Source organism: Rhagoletis pomonella, unplaced genomic scaffold (genome assembly GCF_013731165.1).
Source record: "Rhagoletis pomonella isolate Grant_MI unplaced genomic scaffold, Rhpom_1.0 Rhpom_scaffold_00013, whole genome shotgun sequence".
NCBI classification, from domain to species: domain Eukaryota; kingdom Metazoa; phylum Arthropoda; class Insecta; order Diptera; family Tephritidae; genus Rhagoletis; species Rhagoletis pomonella.
In genome coordinates, this window is record NW_023458567.1 from 1,846,105 (window position 1) to 1,868,211 (window position 22,107).

The 22,107-nt window shown below is 36.2% G+C and overlaps 2 protein-coding genes across 2 annotated transcripts in view; one reads left to right on the plus strand and one right to left on the minus strand.

Moving 5' to 3' along the window:
- The first annotated feature begins 6,988 nt into the window (after positions 1-6,988).
- LOC118748266 lies at positions 6,989-8,047 on the plus strand. The gene has a single exon (XM_036482640.1). The coding sequence runs from the start codon at positions 6,989-6,991 to the stop codon at positions 8,045-8,047; it is 1,059 nt and encodes a 352-aa protein (XP_036338533.1).
- Positions 8,048-12,476: 4,429 nt separating this feature from the next.
- The window catches only part of LOC118748456, a gene marked incomplete in the record, with an annotated part of 159,380 nt that continues 149,749 nt past the window's right edge, over positions 12,477-22,107 (minus strand). Inside the window, 1 exon segment of the mRNA XM_036482904.1 lies at positions 12,477-12,639.

Genomic DNA, 22,107 nt, shown 5'->3' on the forward strand with positions numbered 1-22,107 from the left:
TGAGCAAAATTTCAAACTAAACAAATTTTTCTATATTTTTATTTTTTTTTTCAAAAACGTTTTTCAAATTACTTATTTTTGTTATTTTTAAAAGTTTCAAATTTGAATAATGTTTAAAAAACTTAAACTGATTACAAAAACATATTCCATCAGCAATAAACATTAACTTTTGTAGAAAATTATTTATCTTACAAATAGAAAAATAATATAAACAACTTTTGAAGTAACATTTAAACTTAATTTGCTAAAACTAATTTAAATGGGTTTCTATGCAAATTAGATAATTTTTTAATATTTTTTATAAAATTTTTAATAAAAATTATTAATTTGTTTAATTAAAAATCGGGTTTATACTGCATTTGATATTTTAAAAAATTTTCTAAATAAAATAACACATAATTGAGGCACATGTTTTTTATATAAAAATACTTTTTTAAGCATCAGCGATTTATAATACGAATGAATTAATTTAATTAAAAGCTTTTCCTATACAAGTTTTATTGCACTTATGTAAGTTTTTTAATTTAATAAAAATATTTAAAAAAAAAAATGTGGAAGACAAAGTCAAATTAAATTTTTAAGATTAAATATTCTGCAAAACCTTTGAAGATTCAGAATGTTGGTTTGTTTTTGTGCCAATGTAAAAAATTTCACTATATTAATTTTAATTTCTTGCCTGTTTCAAGAATTAAATATTCGCCCATTGATTTCATTTCTGAGAAGACAGCAAGAAATTTAATATTTTTCACTTATTTTCTTCTCGTCTCACCACAAGTGACAAGCGCGCGTGTGTGTGTGTGTGTGTGTGAAAGCCACGACTCACGCAAAACCCCAGCGGCCGTTGATATGAATGAAGGCGAGACAAAAAAGAAATAATGATAATTAAAAATAGTGAAATGACAAAAACACTTTGCGGCGTTAATGAGCAAAAGCTGCGCTTAACGCTGCTGCCCCAGCCGCTGATATTTAACCGCTGGAGAGTGTTAGTGACAACTGACATCAAAATCCTTTTTTCGCTCACTCGCCCATTTCATAGCTTCATAGTTTTTAATGGTAAGCTATTGTTGTTGCTGTGACATTGTTTTTGTTGCTGTTGCTGTTGCTGTTGCTGCATCCTTCACTATTATTGCTGTTCACGGCATATCTGTGCTCCATTTTTGTTGTTTTTGCTGCTAGTGCTTCGCACTTTTCCCGCTGCTTATTTTATACATTTTACACTCATGCATTGTTGTTGTTGTTGCTGTAGCTGACATTTCGCATTGTAGAATTGGCGCGTAGCTTAACTCCTGTTGCTGGCATTACAGCGAATAACAATAACATGCGCGTAAGTAAGTAAAAGCCTGCAACAACAATGTAAGCGAAAAATGCTTGTACTCGTAAAAATGCGCGAAAGAGTGAAGCAAACAAATCCGGAAGATGCGCAAAAATGGCTGTTAAAGTAAGCGACAACCAACAACAGCAATAACAACAATAGTGACTTGCGCTGGGTTAATGCCCCACACGTGCTGGCAACAAACTGTGCACAAACAGCAGAGGGCAAAACAGCAAAACATCGCAGTGCGACAACAATGTTGCGCAACATTGTTGCACGCCTTAGTTCGCCTATGGCCAGAGCTCCATCGCATTGCTTCATTTAATTTCCGCCTTACTTTCCTCTTGAAGCCACTGTACATCCAGTCGGCAGTCAGTCTCTGCCACCCTTTAGTTTCTACCTATTGCTCTCCTTTCTTCCGGTGTTGCGCTTCGCCATTTGGCCATTTGGCGATGTGGCCAGCTGCCTGTTGCCGGCTGCCTTTTGTGTCCTGTCACGTAGCGTCTGTCGTTTTTGACTGCAGTCGACAGCTGTAAATTGTCGCTACCATTTGCCGTTGCTTAAGCTTAGTTGATTATTGTTGTTTTTGTTGCTCTTGCAATATTATTGTTAGTTTTGGGATTGGTTGGTTCTTACTTTTATTGTTTTCCATTTGACAGGCTTTTCTGCTGTTGTCTTGGACGAAGGCTACTCCCTCCTTCGTGAGTTTTGAAGATCTTGTATTGAGGGGCTTATATTAAATGTAGGAAAATAAAGGTCTCTATGTATAGCAGAGAGAGACAGTTTGGAGACAGAGAAAGGGGATGTGAAGCAAAAGTGAAGGGATTACAAAATATGCCTACATGGATTCCAAATCCCGAGAGTTAGTTCTTCACATGGTTTGAGGCCCAAGCCCCGTAGATACAAACAGAAAGCCCTTCAAGAATCAATCTAAACATCGAAAAACCCTTCTGCCGCCCGCTGAATTCGAGCGAAATGCTGTTTGCCTAGCCACTCCCACATCAAAACCGTAATGAGGGAAATGCATCCCTGAAGAGGTAACCCTATTTCCACTGAACACTATGGGCCTAGACCCGGCGGGTGTCGAATCCACCCTCTCCCCTAATCCAGGGTGTCAGGCGTCACCGTGCCCATTGAATGGTTTGCAGTCAGGGGGCTTTCTGACTGTATTCTTGTGGCGCCTCCCGGATACCTGTCCGCCGCCGGGAGTAACAGTGGCCTTGCTGCGGCATAGGGCTCTCGGCTCAGTATGTGACCAAAGAAGAAGATGAATCTCGGGAAGCGCATCGACGGCGCAGACATGAAGTCCTGCAAGGCCCAAGCAGTTTCGGTCTTCCACAGAAGCTGGAAGGAATCATAAGCGCCCAGAAGGAAGGCAAACCTCCAGGCTACCGGTGGAACTAAAGCCCATGAGGGAATCGAAGTCGGTGAAAAAGCTGCGGACGATCCGTAGAGTCAGTATGGTCGGCAGGGACAGGCGATACGAAGTGGAGAGACCTCGACGCTGCCACAGCATGCCATCCTAACTTCAGATATACGACGAAAGCCATTAGTTGGCGGCGAAGCTGCATACAACTCTGCCATCGAAAGCGTCCACTTTTGATTATCTATAACCTATAAGAGTTTCAGTATCCAGGCCGATAGTACCGTGCTTTGTAGCCCTCGAAATCAGAGAGATACAATTGTCCGAGGAAGTATTTTGTATAGCGCTACTAAATTAAATAGCTACATATGTATCTCTTGTAGCTAAACATGGAACACCACTTTGCAATCGGCGTTGCCCACTTTCCGAGTAGAAGGATGAAGAGGACACGACCACATGACGAGACAGGGCTACATGGGGTTATGCATTCTTAACAAGCGTACCAAACGAAAGAATGATTCGCGGGCTTTCACTGCTTTTTACGGTGTCTCCCGCATACCAACAAAAAAAAAAGGCACTTGCGATGATATGAGGAAGTGTCGAGCTATCTTCTTGTCCATTTCCTCGTCCTGGTTTTATAAAGCTATTTAACCGAATAAAGACTCGGACGTCATAAGCGAGGAATAGTAATGAATTGGTTGTCCCCAGAGTAATGACCAGCCACTAACTGCGCCAATACTCGCTAAATATTCTTCTTTGGCTTCCGGAAACATACCACTGCACCGGGAGATTTCAATCTTCTCCACCAAGCACTACACGGAATCAGCATTGAAATGAAGTGAACGACAGAAAATTGAATAAAAATAGGGCAACGTAGCACCGCAAAAATGCGGCCAAGCCACGCTAAATGAACCAAATACAAAACCAAAAACAAGACACACAAAGAGCACCAACAACAAAATGCGTTGACAGGCCGGTGGCAAATTGAAACGCCACATTCCGCACACAGTTCGCCTGCAGCGTCAATACTGTCGAACCCACCAACGCCGCCACCTTCGCACCTGATGTTGTGCGCTGAGCGAATTGGGAATTTCGAAGCGGCGCACGTTGATTGCACTAATGAAAGAGGGGGTGCCGAAAATGGAATTATGAGTAAGTACATAGAGCCCAGCATTGTTGCACGCCACGGCGTTGCAGGCAGGAAAATGGACAGATGGAGGCCCGTGAATGAATCGGTGAGCAAATCGCATCAGTGCAGAGACAAATGCGATAATTGCAGATTAACAATGAGGTGTGCGGGACCTGTGATGGGTATGCAGGCTGCGAAGGAAAGGGCAACGGCACAGTAGTGCTGAAAGCAAATAAATTGAAAACTGATTTCGGTGCGCCAGCCGAGCGAGGGAATGCTTGAAAGGCGAGTAGAGCGGCGCGCATGGGTGTGAATTATATGCACCCGTTCTACGTGCGTCTAGCACCCAGCCCCAGCTTGGCTGAGTGAGTGGCATGTCTGACGGTTGATTTCATTGGAATTTAAATGCCAGTGTTTGTGCGACAAATCACTTTTTGCATGGGACGCGTGCAAAGAGCGCAACGGCGAGTAAATAGATGAATAAGTCGAAAATAAATACGACGCTTGACATCAACAGTTGCTCATCTCAGCTGCGCTTTTTGTGTGCAATCTTCTGCCTTGCTTTTTCCCACACACACACACACCCGCACCCAACTACTATATTAGATTCTTTATCAACTTGTCTGTATCGCTGTCAACCAGCGCTAAATCGAGGACAACAGCAAATGTAATTAATTTTGTGAGTAATTTTGAATTTATGCATGTCTCAAGTGCCCTTTCATGAACTTTGGGGGATTTTGATTTTTATTATTCTTGCTATTGCTGATGAAGATTAGATCTGTTTAATGCTAAACTCAAGCGCTGAAATGCGCTTTTGTCTCTTTTGTGACATTGGCGGACATTGAACTGACTTACGCAGAAGGCAGCCAGCAGTTGGAGTGCAAAGAATGGCGTCGTGAGTGGCACAAGTGATGTCAGCGTGGGGGAGTGATGTGTTGAGCCAAAGTAGCTGTTGGCTGGATTGTTTACAGATTGCAGTGAGAGAGAGAAATGGCGAATCTTCAAGTGAGGGCGCAATTTCGGCTAAAATAGTTGCAAATCTTATGTAAGGCAATTGAAAAACAGTAGGCAAGATATGTAATGTGAAACAATTTGCTTATTCTGGCACGAAAGTCTTACACAAAAAACGCTGCAAAAGTCGCAATGGCCGAGTGCGCAAAGCACTGGCGGGGCATTCGAAAGATATCAGGTTCGAATACTCAGGCAGCGGTTTTTTTTCTCTATTTTAATTTAAATTTGTTTTAGTTTATTTTCTTTTAATTTTAAGGTTTTATTGTTTCCAAAAGAAGAATAAATATTTTTTTTTTTTCAATTTCCGAGTGAGCAGACACTGCCGTGCTATTCGAGTGATACCAGGTTCGAGTCCTCGGGCAGCGGATTTGTTTTTCTCGTTTTTAATTTAAATTTGTTTTAGTTTATTTTCTTTTAATTTTTACATTTTAAAAAGAAGAATAAATATGTTTTAATTTAAATTAATTTTTTGATACATAATACATTTTTTATTTTCTTTAATTTTCTGTTCTTTCGGTTTTCTTTAATTTTTAGATTTTATTTTAAGAAGAAAAAAATTTAAAATATTTTTGTTATGTCATATACATAATTGTTAAGATCCTTTTAAATTTACTTTTCTTTTAATTTTTAGACATTATTACTTAAAAAGAAATATATATTTTCGGGTTTAATTAAATTTTCAGAAACATGTTTTATTTATTTGCTTATTTTTTAATTTTATTTTCTCTAAATTTTTAGATATTATTGTTTTAAAAAGAAAAATGTTTATTTATTTGCTTATTTTTTAATTTAATTTTCTCTAAATTTTTAGAAATTATTGTTTTAAAAAGAAAAATGTTTATTTTTTATTAAATTTAATTAGGAATATATTTTTTAAATTTAATTTTCTTATAGTTTTTTAATTTAATTCTTTTAAGAAGAAATATATATTTTTGAATTTCATTTAATTTTTGGAACCATATTTTATTTAATTTTTAATTTTTTAATTTTATTCATATTTATCGTTTTTATTCACATAATTTTTTTTTCTTTCCTTAATTAAATTAAATTTTAATTTGTAGTTTTTATTGTTTTAAAAAGAAAAATTAATTTTTAGAAAACTTATTGCTGTAACGCTGGGACCCTCTCATTAGCAGATCATTCAATTAGTCCTTCGAAAGAGTGACAAGAGCTTTCAAGATAGTTGCCAGAATGGACAATTGCATTAGGACAGACTTTGGCTTTCGAATGGCTGCGGTGGGTTGATAAGCAATTGCCAAAATTATCCTGATAGTCTTAGTTGTTGTCATAGCCAAAAGTGCACCAAATAAATAGTATACAACATTATTTGATTAATCAACTTCATTTTGACTTAATTTGTGTTATTTGTATTTGTTAATTTCCAAACGTATGCAATTCTCAAACGGTGTATAAAAATGTTTTATTAAATCGTAACTTTCTGGCATTATAATTTATTTTCTTATAATAGGGAATGTGGATAGTGTGAGAAGGAAAGACTGGGTGAGAAAGAGAGTGACAAAGTTTCTGTTAAAATCTTATTTTTGCTGTTTTAGTCACACTTCAAAGACACAAAATTACGAAAAAGAGATGTCTTGTGTATAAAATATAGTCGCTATGGAGGCACATCTGTAACACAATGCGACCTTAAGTTATAGACGGTCGCCTTAAAAAGGAGCACTTTCTCTTCTATGCAATTCAGGTTCGTCGGACCTCCAGCTTAATGACAAAACGACCTAAAAAGCAGATGAGAATGGGAACCATTAAGACATATTCAAACGAGTGGATGCTACCGGAACGAACTAGTTTTACATATCTTTGTCAAGAACTGTAATTTTAACAGCATTACATTTGAACTCCAAGCGCATTATCTATACATAGGTAGATGCACGATGCACGCAAAAGTACTAAATGTGAAATTAAAAAAGCTTTCGAAAGAATTATTAAAGTCTACGCGGCACCTCCTTTTTATCTCACTGGGTTGACGTTCACAAAACTTGTTCGCTCGTTTTGACAGTGACATAATAAATGTAAAATTTCTCTGCAATGTAATTTCTTCAATTTAATTGTTTCCTTTTCAGGAAAAAAATGTTCCTCTGAACTGCAAAATTTTAAGTATTCTACCCAGCTTCCACAAAGAGGCTTCCTGGAATCCAACGCATGCACACAGTGCCAGATGCAGCCGCTTGCGTCTTCCACCGCACCCACAGAAGAAATTCAATGCAAACAGCACGCGGCTGCAAGCGCCATCGCCAGAGTGACTGTGAGTAAGGCCATCGATGAGGCGGTCGCCTGGATACTATCCGACCCGTCGGAGTGCTTTCTCTACAAGTTCCCCCGCGAATGCGAGCAACGACCCAACACCAACAATCGCCTGCAGCTTGCGCAAATCGCCGCTTTGGAGACCTACGGCGCCTCAACTTCGGCGAAAGAGCGGCGGAGCAGCGTGCGTGCAGTCACCAAATCGAATGTGCGTAGACGCATAGACTGGCTGCGCATCGACGAGGTCTCGTTGCATCGGGTCGTGCAGTTGGTCTACGATTACCTCAGCTTATGGCGCCTTACACCGAACACCCAGTACTTGGTGCGATTGGAGAAAAATGCGCTGTGCGAGGAGTCACAGGGACGCAGCTATTGCCTGAGTGCGCTCTTCACGCGACAGCCACAATGCGATTTGGAGCACTGCCGTCCACTGGCGATGGCGCAAGTCAACTTCAAGGTGCACGTCTCGCATTTGCTGCCGAAATTTTATCCGGTCATGATGACGTATCGCTTTGAGAATTGCAACACAGTCTACTATGCGCTGGGCCATCGAAGGATGCGGCGCTTGGACTTTCAGCGGTTCTTCATCGATATGGCGCTCGAGACGAAATTCGGCTTCTATGCACAGCTTTTGAGGACGCTAGCGCTTAGCCCCTCAAGGAGGTTTATTGTTAAACAGCGAGGAAGCAAAAGTGAAGAGGAGAAGAAGGAAGGCGCGGAGGCGAGAACAAAGCGACTGAAGTCGTCGGCGCCTTTATGCATTTGCGCAGCAGAGGAGAGTGTGAGCCAAATGAAGAAGAAGAGTAGCAGAGATAAAGAGCAAACGGTGAATGTGAGTGCGCAAGAGAATGTGAGAGGAGCTAGTGAGAATTTGGTGATGACCGCAAGCTGTAGTCACGTGATGACATGTGATATGAGGTCGGCAGAAAGCAGGGAAGGCAACAGTGAAAATTCAGGTTCATTAAAGAAATAGAAAAAAGAAACAAGCGCGCATCGTTAGATTGGATGTGAAAATGGTCAAAAAGAGCTGAGAGTAACCAATAAATTATACGCAAATACCAACTATTTAATCAATTAATGTTTCTTACTTGTAGGTTGAGCGTAATAAATCACAAGGAGTCCCGAACACTTAGCAATAAAATGGAAAGATTCTGAAAGTTTCCACAAAATTTCAGAAGAAATTAATAAAAAAATGAAGGCAAACTTGTCTGCTAAAATTAGGAAAAATGCCAAATAGATAAAAAAATCTTTAGCATATCTGTAAACTAAAATAAAAACATAAAATAACCCAAGAAATCACGAATAAATTATCTATGCCCTAAAAATAAAGCAAAAAGTATTGCAATTTCTTTCTTAAACTATACAAAAGTGTTGATAAACAATTAAGTTAAAATCCACCGTTGAACCACGAAAAATAACAAAAAAATCATAATGAAGCACAAGTGGTCACGAAAAATCTTAATTTATCCCGTAAAATCACGAAATGTTTCGAAAAATGCAGAAGAATTCTAAAAATTATCGAAAAAATTCAAAAAGGTCCTGAAAAATTAAAAAAAAAATCGCGGAAAGCTGCTGAAAAAATTCAGAGAGGCTCCGTCGAACAATCCAAAAAAGGCCAAAAATACCGAAAATCACGAAACACTAGTTTTATATTTATAAAAAAATTAAAAAAAAAAATCTCGAAAAGTGCTGAAAAAATTCTGAAAGGTTCCATCAAAAAATGCCGAAATGCCGAAAATCACGAAATATTAATTTTTATATTTATAACGAAATTCAAAAAGGTTCTGAAAAATTTGTAACAAATCGCGGGGAGTGCTGAAAAAATTCAGAAAGGTTCCGTCGAACAATCCAAAAAAGGCCAAAAATGCCTAAAATGCCGAAAATCACGAAATATTAGTTTTTATATTTATAAAAAAAAAATTCAAAAAGGTGAAAACTTAAAAAAAAATCTCGAAAAGTGCTGAAAAAATTCAGAAAGGTTCCGTCGAGCAATCCCCGAAAATGCGAAAATTACGAAATCTTAGTTTTTATATTTAGAAAAAATAAAAAATCGAAAAGATCCTGACAAATTTAAAAAAAAAATCTCGAAAACTGCTGAAAAAATTCTGAAAGGTTCCATCGAACAATCCCAAAAAATGCCGAAAATCACGAAATATTAGTTTTTATATTTATAAAAAAAAAAATCAAAAAAGTCCTGAAAAATTAAAAAAAAATCGCGGAAAGCTGTTGGAAAAATTTAGGAAGGTTCCGTCAAACAATCCCAAAAAATGCCGAAAATATCAAAATATTAGGTTTCACTTATATTTATAATATAAAAGCCCGAAATATGGACACTCGGTTAAAATATTAAAGAAAAAGTAAAACTGCCTTATTCATAAAAAATAAAGTAGCCTTATAAAAGGTTTATAAATTGAAAAATGTATGAAAACGTCAATTTATAAAGCTCTTTAAACCTACTTTATTTTTAATGAATAAGGGCAAAAAGTGTTTTAAGTCGTGAGAAAATTATAAACCACAGAAAGAGAGGATCTTTGAAAAAATTGTCTTTGTTAATAACAGAAATAAAGCTCTTTTAGCTCAGAAAAGCGCTATAGAAGTTGACTTTTCCTTATCTTTCTTATCACTTTCAAACCACCTCCAAAGCTGTAGGTAGTGCCTAAAAGTATGCAAATTTTCATTTAAGTGAACTTTTCTTTAATAGGAAAATGTGACTCTACAGCACTGATGGGAACTGCCTTGCCCGCGGGCAAAGCTCTTTTAAGCTTTCTATACATTTTGTATAGGCGCGAGCAGAGTAAAAGCCCTCTCTGCCCAACGCTGCTCTACAGTTAGTAACATTGCTTCAATTATTTCAAGCTCTGAACCCATCAATTCTCCAGCCAAGAAAATTTTGGCCAATTTTTACGAAGTGTCATTCTGAGAAAAGTTGCAATAGCGAATGAGGCTTGGTTTTTGGAATCTGCAGCTTTTCTTATTTTCAACGGGTCGGTGCCATCCCTAGTCAGCTTTTGATTGGTACTGGCAAGGAAAATAGATTGAGCTCCTAAAATCAGCACAGCTTTTTTTTAACTCTTATAGTTTTTACTGGGTGTAAAAATTTTATAGCTTTATTTTAAAGCAGCCGTTTAGGCTCTAAAATTTTAAATTTAATTTTCTTATGAGATACATTAATTTTTAAAAATTCTATGCAAGAACTAAATAACTTAAATGGGCTTCGAGGTGCTAATGGCCGAATCTGAACTGCATGTATGTACATATGTATGCGATATGTGTGCAATATTTTCCAAGAACTGTTGCTACTAGCAACTAATAAAAAATGCACCGAATACCCTTTTTGAATGCAAAAGGAATAAAAGTGCGAAATTTGTTAGCACCAAAAGAAAAGGAAGCTATTACTAGCGATTAAAAAAAGCGCACATATGTATGTATGTATGTACTTGTGTATACATGAACACATACATATATCCACAAATATTAAAAAGTCTGCAACGCAACCAAAAGTTGAGCTCGCTGGCTCTGCTGGCCATTTTGCTCACAGCTTTCTAGCCACTAGCTGCTACTAAACCACCATTTTAGCTGTCGCTCCATGACTTTTTAATGGTCAAATCGGCCACTGAAGCGTACGACTTGGGCTTGGGCTTGAGCTCGTAAATATGCGCGCGAAGGTACATAAAAAAGATGGGACTTGGGATTTTCAAAGCGAAAAAATAAATGGAAATGAAAAAACAATCGAGTAGGAAGAATAATAAAAGCAGCAGTGACTTTGGAATATGTTATGGTTGAAAAATTAATATTTGATAGTGGAAGAATTGGCAAGTGAAAGCAATAAAAGATGCAGAGCGATGTTATGAGATAAAAATTAATTGCATACTGTTAAAAGTAACCGCACCTGTGGTGCACTCAGATGACCGCGGATGCAAAAAGTCGAGATTTTCCTACCATTTTTTAACCGTTGGGAATAGTAAATCAAAAAAACGCGGCGAGTAATTGAGTTGTACTGAGATGGAATAGGCCATGCTTTGCAAGCTTTGCAAAGACGTTATGTACGAAGAAGCTCTATTTGATCGTCACTGCTTTAACGCGGGGCTGGGCTCTAGTCTGCCCGCGGGGAAAGCACTTTAAAACTTTGCATATATTTAGTATAGAAAGCTTGAAAAAGCTTTGCCCGCGGGCAAGCTGATGCCCACCACCGCTCTAAAACAATAATTAGTAGAGAGAGCTTTTATTTACCCCGTGAACGTCTTTTAGAGCGGCGATCGGTACTGCTTTGGTAGCGGGATTAGCTTTTATAAACCTTTCCTTCTGCTCTAAAGCACAATTGGCCGCTTCATAATAAAAACCGAAAATACTTTTAAAAGCTCTATGCGAGAACGACAAATGCCAGCCTATGTTTATTACCCTACTTTTGAACTTAGATTAGTAAAGGGAAAGTAACGGACCAGAGGGAGTTTTAGAAATTACTACGTTAAAATTCGATCGCTAAAATCTCTCAAAAAATCATAGGTTCGCCTAAAAATATGCAAAATTAAATCCAGTGAATGAGCGGAAGCTAATATTTCGCTAGACACGTTGCTTTTATGGTCTGGTATGATTTGATAGTATACTTTTAGGCATTAAAGGCTTATATTACCTAATCTAACTCTTACCACGCTGAGTTTCGCACTAAACGTTTTTGATTGCAGTACTCATATTGAGTACTCATGTGGTTTGAAAGTTGGCTGAGAATTCGTGAAACGGAATATTTTTTCCGCGGCGCCGAAATATTAAGTAGTTTTTTTTTGGAAATATCTTGTAAATGGTTCCAAAAGGCGTCTTTTGAAAAATTTTTTAGTTTGCTTTTTATTCGCATTTAAAAAATTTGATAGGGGCTTCTTTGATTATTAATTTAGGAAAAAGTAGGTTATCAAATGACTTCGGGGTCTGCGAAAATTTAATGAACTTTATGAAAATGAGATTTTTCGACATAGCGGAAAAAAGTGATCCGTTCGACGAAGTCTCACCCAGTTATTATGCCTACTTCTGCTCGCCCTCTCAGCGGGAAAACACTGAATTAAATTTAAACTGATCATAAAACTGATTTTTATGTTCCGCTATTAAAGGAGCAGACTGGCTTACTGAACGCAGGTAAAATAATGGGAGGAAGAACTTAAAAGTTCTTGAGGGGAAAACAGTAAAAAAAAGTAAAATAACCACAAGCACAGCTAAGAATAATAATAATAAATGAAAGAAATTGCTTGTACAAGCCATTGAGAATTATATGAGCCAGTGCAGTAAATTTTCTTATTGGTGGAATGCACACACATTACTACTTACATATGTATGTGCATATATGTATACAGATAAAGATATAAAACGTCATACGGGTGCTAAAAATATTTATGTGTCTGTTCACTTACCAGCGTTATGTGCGTAGACAGAGGGCAGTATTATTGAGGTATTATCTGTTGCAGCAAGCATTTGAAGGCAAATAAAAATCCTCTTTGGATATGAATTTTGTAGATATTTTGCGACAAAGAAAAACACTTATTTGCCAAGTACGAGTATTTTGGGTGATACAAGTTTTTCCTGAAAAAAAAATATAAAAGGCGGATTTAAAAATTGAGTTTTTTGAACTTTGTAAAGGAATTGAATAGTGAGGAGAAACCGATGTACATAGCTGTGAATGAAATACTTTTACATCTTAAAGTAAAAACTGGACATACATTTTTGGACTTTTGAAAATTAAGCAACAATTTTGAAAATTTAAAAACAAGACACATTTTTTGAAAAACTAAAAACTAGATACTAATTTTTGACAATTTAAAAATAACACACAACTTTTTGACAATATAAAAGTTGGATATAAATTTTGGTCATTTAGAAACTTGAATACAATTTTTTTCTACTCAAAACCTGAACATGGACATTTTTAACAAGTTTCAAAAACTGTTGGTAGTTAAAAAACAGGACAGTTGAATATAAATATTGGCCATTTAGAAACTGAAATACATTTTTTTTCACTCAAAAATTGAACATAAATTTTTGGCCATTTTAAAAACTAATCAAAAATTTTTGAAAATTAAGAAACAAGATGAAAATTTGATACATATTTCAAAAACGGGACATAAATTATTGAAACTTAAAAAATGGCTTTTTCTGGCAATTTACAGCCGGCCATAAATTTATTTAAAAACTTGTAGTTAAAAAACAGGACATTAAGCTATGTCCATTTAAAAACTGAACATAACTTTCAGCCATTTTGAAAACTGTTCAGAAACTGTTGGTAGTTAAAAAAACAGGGCATTCGTTTTTATAATTTAAAAAGTGGAGATTAAGTTTTGGTAATTCAAAGACCGTACTTAATATTCAGTCATTTTAAAAACTGTACAAAATTGTTGGTAACTAAAAAACCTGAACATAAATTTTTATAATTTATAAAGTGGACTCTAAGTTTTAGTCACTTAAAAACTGAACATAATTTTTGTCCATTCAAAAGCTGTTCAAAAATAGTTGAAAACAACATTAAGTGTTGGAAATTTTAATTTGGAAGTACTTTTGGTGTTCTAAAAAAAATGCGACTTACATTTTTGGCACTTTAAAAAGTAGCCATAAAACTGGCGGTGGTAAGTGAATATGAACTTCGGCATTTTAAAGACTATTCACACATGCATTCAGTTAGAAGCAGTAAACCGTTAAAGCACAAAAAGTGCTGATGTGAACGAGAAAAATTATACACAAATTGGTTTATAAATAATCATGGCTTTTTTAGAATGCCAATCCTTTATTTCTACATTTTGAATGACCAAAAAATTATAGCCAGTTTGGAAATAAACAGAAGAGTAATGTCCTTTTTTGAAATTCCAAAAAATTTATTTCCAGTTTTTCAATAACCGAAAATTTATATACAGTTTGCAAATGTGCAAAAATTTATGTTTAAAATTTGTTCATCAAATCAAATGTGGCCTACAATTAAAACTATACATTTTACTTGGAGAGCCCAAAAGTATGCAGAATTAATGCTAAGGTAATATTCGGCTATCATTTGATTCGTACCCCAATCCAAGCACATTGACTTTACCAAACGGTTTATTAAATAATTTGAGAAAAGCTGACTGGCTAAACGAAAAAATGGCAAGATTTTCCGTTAAAAAGCTGCTGCGCCTAAAAGCGTGCTTCTGCTCTTACTCAGACTTCACTTTCTTTCATTTAACTTCCCTAATACCTTTCCTAGATTATTTTTTGCGCTTGGCATGCACTTAAAGCCAATTTCGTATGCTACACGTCAAAGATTTGTGCTGAAAGAATGCACTAAAAGCTAGAAAATGTAAGTAATTAGCTACTTTGTGCACTCACACATACAAAAGCAAGTCAATGCAAATGCGCCTGAGGCGCGCGCTTGATTAAGATTGAATGCCTCAAAGAGCGAATCGGGCCCGCGCAATTAAACCAAAGTAAATTGATTGACTGGCGGGTAAAAGCGCATACACAAACACATACATATGTATGCATGTAGTTGTATGAAACATATGTGTGTAAGTGTGCGCGCAGTTAACCGATTGATGTATTCACAACATTCAAACACGCGTGCCGCACACGCTCATTGATTTTGCAGCGCACGTCGCCATCAAAGACAAGTAAGCGTTTAATTTCACATTTTCGCAGCGAACGCAGCAACTACATACATACTACAAATATGTGAATCGAGCAAATGTGCAACCGGACGGAAAGGGCAGCGGCATTGAAGTCAATTTAAAGCACGTGCCGACGCTGAGAAATTCAAAGCTTAATTATTAATGCCGGAGTTTAGTTTAAATTCAAACAACGCAAATCGCATTCGATTTCGTCTCAATCCTTTCACGCGACACACACACACAAGGTATTAGTTTCACATCAAATTCGCAATTTCGATATTGCAATGTAAGAGTGAAGAGCAAACAGCAGGCAGCAAGCAGCATCGAGCAGCAGTGCAGTGAGAAATAAATAAATAAATAAAATAAATTCAGAAAAAAAACAACCTGCGACTTAGCAAAAGGCAGCAGAAATAGAAATAAATTATATCGAATGCTCCAAAGCCGTTGCATGTAAATAGAGCGCGCGCGTGTGTTTGTATGTTGGTTGCGCACGCGTGCATATGTAAAAAAAACTGACTTATTTATTCATTTCAGTGCTTTGAAAATCGAAGAAATTGAAAGGATACGCACGTGCGGATGGCGACGTGCTAAAAGTATACCACACACATATGTACCTACACACACAGAGACTGACTTGAGAGAGTAAATGTGCGGCCTTCGCATGCCACTCTTTGATTTACACATATCAGCTGCCAGTGCGCCTAAATGTATGCAATACAAGATGCAAATACATTTTTTACAATTTAGATTTATCGATGTCAGCTTGTGCGGCCTTGCCGCTCGTTTTGGAGTAGATTTTTATTTTTCAAGGAGCGCGAAAATAAACCGAAATACTTTTGTGGTCTATGATGGAAGCAAAAGCTATGAGGAAAAAATTATTTCTCAAATTTTTCAACACAAAGTCCGTACATTCTTGCAATTGTGTATCACTAGAATTCATTTACAACACAAGTTTACAAAATTACAGAATCAGCGGAAAATTTTACATAGGGAATGAAGGACAAATCTTACAGGTTGGATTTCTTGTAGACTAGTGTAAAAATTTGTATGCAAAAATAAAAATATTTTCATGAATGTGACATTTATTCGCTTTGTTCCAAAAATACCGGTGAGTAACATATTTTATTTCAAACTAGCACATACCCAAAAAACAAAAGTGTTTTTGTGCTGTTTGATACCCGTTTTGTAATATTTCATTCATTTTATAAATTTAATTGAATAAAATTTTCCAATTAAGTGGAAATGCTTCCCAAAAATATTTTCGGCAGTAAACTTACCTAAACCTTTTCAGTTTGATACCCATATTGCAATATTAAACTTATCTTATTAATTTAATTTAATAAAAATTTTCAAACAGGTGGCAACCCTCAAAAAAATATTTTAGGCTCTAAGCCTTCTTAAACGTCTTTCTTTTGACAGCCATATTACAGTATTTACTTTTTCTTATCAATTTACTAAAACTGCAATTTTCAAACAGGTGGCAACTCTTTAATTTATTTTCTTTCTATATTTTAAGTTAGACTTCTAGAAATACATCGGTGAAAAGTGCATTCAAACATACAGACAGATAGACAGACGAGACACTTTGGTTGATTTTATTCTCAAACTCGATATTTTTTACTTACATACTTTGCATACTTTTTGGCATAATTAGTTCGATATCGCAAAAAAAAGACAATGAGTTTTGCAAATTGCTTCATGAAACATCAGTTGATAATTTTTACTCAAAAAGATACGCTTCGGATATTTTTATGCACAATTTCGATATTTTCTAATAAAGTCGCATGCTTTGAGTCAAAGTTGCATACTTCATCATCAATGATTCATTCACTTCCACTGGTATTACCCATTCAACGCCTCATTCTAAATTTTGAGTTCCTTCGTATGTGTGCATAATATAATGTCGGGTTGCAAAAATAAGTATGTCTATTTAGCATAGTTTTTAGTCTTAATTTGTTATTTTTCAACTGCCGTGTACGCATTTTTATTTATAAAATTTATTATAAAATTCCTTAATTTTTGCAGATCAATGTATTTGTTCGCCAAATTTTCTATGACATGGTTTATGCCCACCTTTTTGGTAAATACACAGGTATTCCCCCAGTTTTACCCAATTTTCCCATTTTACCGGGTATTTACCCTTTTCCCATCTCTAATAATTTTTAGATTTTATATAAAAACAAAACACATTTTTTTTTCCAATTTTGGTTTATTTCCCGTTGCATTTTCGCTTTTTTTTCTAAATAAAATAGAAATCTTAAATCTTTTCCTCCATATTTTTCTTTAGGTGGCCAGCGGAGAGTTAGCTGACAAATTAGTGACTTTTTTTAGGACTAGAGACTTGAATACCAAATAGTCTAAAAATCGATGCTCACCACGAAAAATCACTATTAGTGACTAGAGACTGCGTACTGAATCCCAGGGTAAGTTGGTAATTCAGTTTTCTTGAGCACCAAAAATTCATACTTTTTGACAAATAAGTAAATAAGTCATGCTATGCCTATAAAGCTTAATAATTTATTTAAACTAACTAAAACCTTCACACAATCAAGATATACCGTATCGAAAAATTTTCTATCCTATCGCTTTTAACATAAAATTGATATATAAAATTTTTCCAATTTATTTTCCAATAAAATATTCATGAGTTTCAAGCAAGTGTTGTTCAAGCATTTAATTACTTACAGCCGCCACCTAAAAGTATGTTAACCCTAAAAGTACTTCAAACAAAGTCAACGTTCATGCTCGAATAATTATGTATATAGACAACACATGAGCGTAGCATACTTTTAGGATCAGCAATTTAATGTGCAGCTGAGGAACATTTAATTTTGACATAGCGGTTTGTGGCAATATTTTATGTCAAACCTCTTGTAGGAGATGTATTTGTGTGCGCTGCTGTGTGTGTGTGTGTGTGTGTGAGTGCGTATGCGAGCGCTGAGCGTTTGATGGCAAAAAGTTAAATTAAACACCCGCTTATATAACTATTTATGGTGAAAATTTTAATTTGAATTTAAATGACGCACATTGGAAAACAAAAAGAAAAGCCAGAGAAAAACCACACACATTTTAACATTTCCGCAAGTCGTTTGCGGTCGCACAACTAAATGAGACACACACACACACACACAAACACGTATAATACTTGTAGTTCACTAGACTTTTGGCGACCGTCAACGTCACACTGCGCTTCATTTCACATTCATAGACACTCTCGCTTTCTCATTCTTCCATAAGCCTTACTTCGCTTCACCACTTCACTACACTCGTCGCGTTGACTATGTAAATCTGGTTGTGAACTTTTTTGAAACCTTTACTTTCCAACTATATTTATATTCGTTTCATCAACAACAACAGCAGCAATAGCAGCAACAACAACGGCCGAAAAAGTGGCAGCAACAACGTTAAGGAGCATGAAAAGTGCACGCAAAGTGACAACGTCGAGTCAGCCACGAGTACGACGAGTACGCTACGAATGACTGAATGAATGAGTGAGTACATTGATGGCAACCTGTGCTTGTGGCTGTGCGTATGGGAGCGAGAATGAGTGAGTGCCGAAAAGTTAGTCTAAAACTTTTCACATTTCGAAAAACATATTCGAGTTTAGTGGTAAAATATGCGTTGTTAGTTTAGTGCGCACTTGGGTATTTGTCGGATTGTAGCTGGAGGCTGAGCAGAGTGAGAGAAAGAGCCTGAGCTATGGAGCGATAGTGGGTTGGTAAAGCGACCAGCAATTAAATGAAGTACATGAAAATTTATGATCCAATTATGTATCTCGAAAATTAAACGCATTTGCGGGACAGATTAAAATCTTCATTCATAATGGATACTTTTTGGGCTGGCGATGAAAAGCCGGCTTATTGGCGCTTTTGTATCAACAATGGCTTATTTCTAGATAGTGTCGAAAAGCAGGTAACATTTAACGGAAAAATATATATGTAAGTAATCATATTTTCATACATAAACACCTATAAAAAAGTAAAAAAAAAATTCTCCGATAAATTTGCTTATACGTGGACGCAAATCCATAAAGCGCACTTACATACATATAAACACGCTTGTAAGCTTTCACTGTAGTTGACTTTTATTGGCTATTTTTTAAGGCTGTAGGCTACAGTATGTAGCTCGCATGTTTCCACAGCTATTTTTACTCGTTTTTTGTATTTTTATTTATTTCTGCATTTTCACTTTTACACTTCTTCTGTATATTTAAGAGCGTGTGTTTGCGTCCGTGCTGGATATGCATAAATACATATTTAGCAAAAGTAACGCTCAATATTTTTCGCATACATGCAAAGGATTTGCAGAGGTTTTCTTACAACATAGTTGCGTATTCATAACAAAAACTTGTGTATGGCATTTTATAAGTGAAAAGAGTGGGCACAAAATGTGCTGAAGCGGCTTTAAAAAGGTGACAAAATTTTGTATTCATATAAGTATATTGCAGAAAGTAATAAAAATCGGTGGAGTAAGTAATACAAAGTTAAATTTTTTCGAGAAGTGGAAAATAAATTTCAACTAAATAAATAAATCAAGTGTTAAAACAAAATGGAGAGACTAAATTTTTTAAGCCATATTATGTATGGAGTAAAGAGCAGTGATGTTAGGAAGAAAATTATCAAAATAACAATTAAAAAAATGTAATAATAAAAAAAATTACTAAAAGTGTGGAAAATGAAAAAAAATTGTGTTTGAATTTTTCACAATTATTTTGATATTTACATAAGTGCATGTTTTTATGCTCACTGTATACATTTTTATGCTATTTTGCATTATTTAGTTAGATCTTAAAAAAATTTAAATTATTTAACGTTTCAAAAATTAAAATTATACAACACTTTTTAACGAAAAATGTGGAAAAATTAAAAAACAATTTTTTCATTTTTCGTAATTTTGTGTTTCTTGTTTCGCACAAGAAAAGGAAAATAAATTTTCTTCTATCAAAATTTCTGAAATCAGTTTGCAGCTCTCAAGAAAAAAAATGCTAGAATATTTATTTCTTCAAGAAAATTTTAATCAGAAACAAGGTACTTTTCAACCAACAAAACTAATGAAAAATATTTTTCTTGTGATTTTTCAGGAGAGCTGCAAAAAGCCCTTTAAGGAGTTGAACAAAAAAAAGTTTCAAATTTAAAATTTAAAATAAAATTTTAAAAAATCTTACATACACTTGGGATGGGGATTCGATGTCTCGTTCTTAAGTTCCGCCTTTGATTAACTAAACATTTTCGTTTTGCAGATTTTTATTTTTTTTTCATTTTTCCCCTATATTCCGCCATTTAATAAAATTCAACATTTTTTGGCAATTATTTTTAAATATGTACTTTTTATAATGTGAAATAAACGTTTTGATTTATAAATTTCATATCTACGTCAGAAAAAAAATTTATTTGTTAAGTAATTTTTTTTCGGAAGTTAGGGTGGTGTAATCCCTTAAGCAACGTTAATCTTTCAACTCCAGCCTCGCAGCATTAAACTCCAAGATTTTCGTGCACACATACAACAATAACAACAACTAAACTTTCACCAGAAGCACAATGCTGCACTTGCAACTCGCTCTAATACCGGCACACGCAAGCACTCCCACACGCCACCAAATGCATGCTTGCCACCTACATATGTACATAAATATGTACACATGCATGTAGCAGCCCTTACAGTGGAGCAAACCTGTATGTATGTTTGCACTTAAGCCGCCCGTAAGCTTTGCAGGCACAGTTAGTTAGTTGATGGCATTTCTTAAACCTTTCCACCACAAATCTGTCAAAATTTTCCAATTTGAAAGTTTTCGCCGAACGTCCGCAGTGACAATGCGCTCGGTTTATTTCTAATAGATCCCCATACGCGTGCGGTGAGTCGCATTGAGTCGAGGATTTAAGTCAATAACGGCTACAATAGTACACACAGACATGCAAACATGCGCGGTCGTATGCGGTACTCAGTCACTGTGGCAACTATTGGCAGCGCGTGCAGCAATACCATTTGACCACAAACAAAACTTTCGCTCAATTTACGAAATTCGAGCTGAAAATGCCATCGGTGCAAAGTTTGTCGGAAAGTTTCGCTTAAACTTGATTTGGCTAAGAACGTTTGCGCTATTTATTGGTTGCGTATGCGACGGGTGGCGGTTTAGTGGCACTCACGAGAAGTTTCATTATTGTGCCTGTCACAAAGGTTGAGACTTTCGAGAAATTTACGTACTTGCCTTTGAAGAAGTTTAGCGCTGATGAGACAGTGTTGTGGAAAATGATTGTAGTGAAGAGAAAATAGTCATTTATAGACCTCACTAAATTATTGTTGAAGTGAGTTCAAGCTCAAGTATTTGCACTGAAAATCGTGAGGCCCTTTGTGAAATTACGAATAGAGTAATCCAGAGTACACCTAACAAGATCACAGCAGACATGACCAGATGCGATTAGATCACGCTATATAGACTCGATTAGACCAGAACAGGCACGGTTCGGCAAGACCGCGTGAAATCCAATACTATACTGTGCCAGATGAGGCGAGAGCTCAAATTAGATCTGAACACATTAGAAGAGATCAAATGAGTTCAAACCACACTTGATTAGACCGGACCGGACAAATTCAATCGGTTGCGTTCAGATGAGGACAAACTCATTGGTTATGAGAAGGCCTGGGCCAGGACGCAACTGACGATTCATTTTCGCCGTCGACATCGTGACGCAACCATAATGGTGCTCGGGTGTCGCCTAGGCCTGATTATGGGAATCAATTAGTTACGCTATTTGCAGGGCAAAAAGTCGCGTTGCATTGCCTTTGTGGTGAGACCTTGGAGTTTGTTAAAAAAAATTTAATCAACTGTTATTGTTTTTTGCAGTATTAGTTGCATTATGCTATTTTATTACACGCCACTGTGGTCCGAATTGTGTGAAAACTGAAGCATAGCCAGAACTGCACGGCAATCCGAAGGAGGAAAATCAAAAATGTTTTTTTTTTTCCTACATGCATATGCATACAGCCAAATACATTCATACACACACCACATTTATGCACATACATCATGCCTACTTGCCACCTCTTCCTGCCTGACGTCTGCATATGCGATGGATCAACACGCCACGCTAGCAAGCAAGTCGCGCGCATTGCCACACAGACAACTCAATTGGCTCAGAGTCCTGATTTATTCAGGCCAACGTTGAAGTCGAACAACCGCAGAGCGCAAAAGTTGCTGATGTTGTTGTTGGTGTGGCAGATGAAAGACTATAAATACCCTGTCACATACATACATACATAATTATGCATGTAAATGGTGGCTGGTAGTTGATGATTTCTCACCAACGCAAGCAGCAAGTGACGGCTGTAACCTGACTAACCTAACGAACCGCCACATTCGCACACAGTCACACCAACACGCATGCACACGTGTAAGTAATATAATAAATGGCAACATCAATGTTGT

Excerpts from the sequence above, each read along its gene's own strand:
- LOC118748266 (XM_036482640.1), top strand. The coding sequence starts at position 6,989 with ATGCAGCCGCTTGCGTCTTCCACCGCACCCACAGAAGAAATTCAATGC.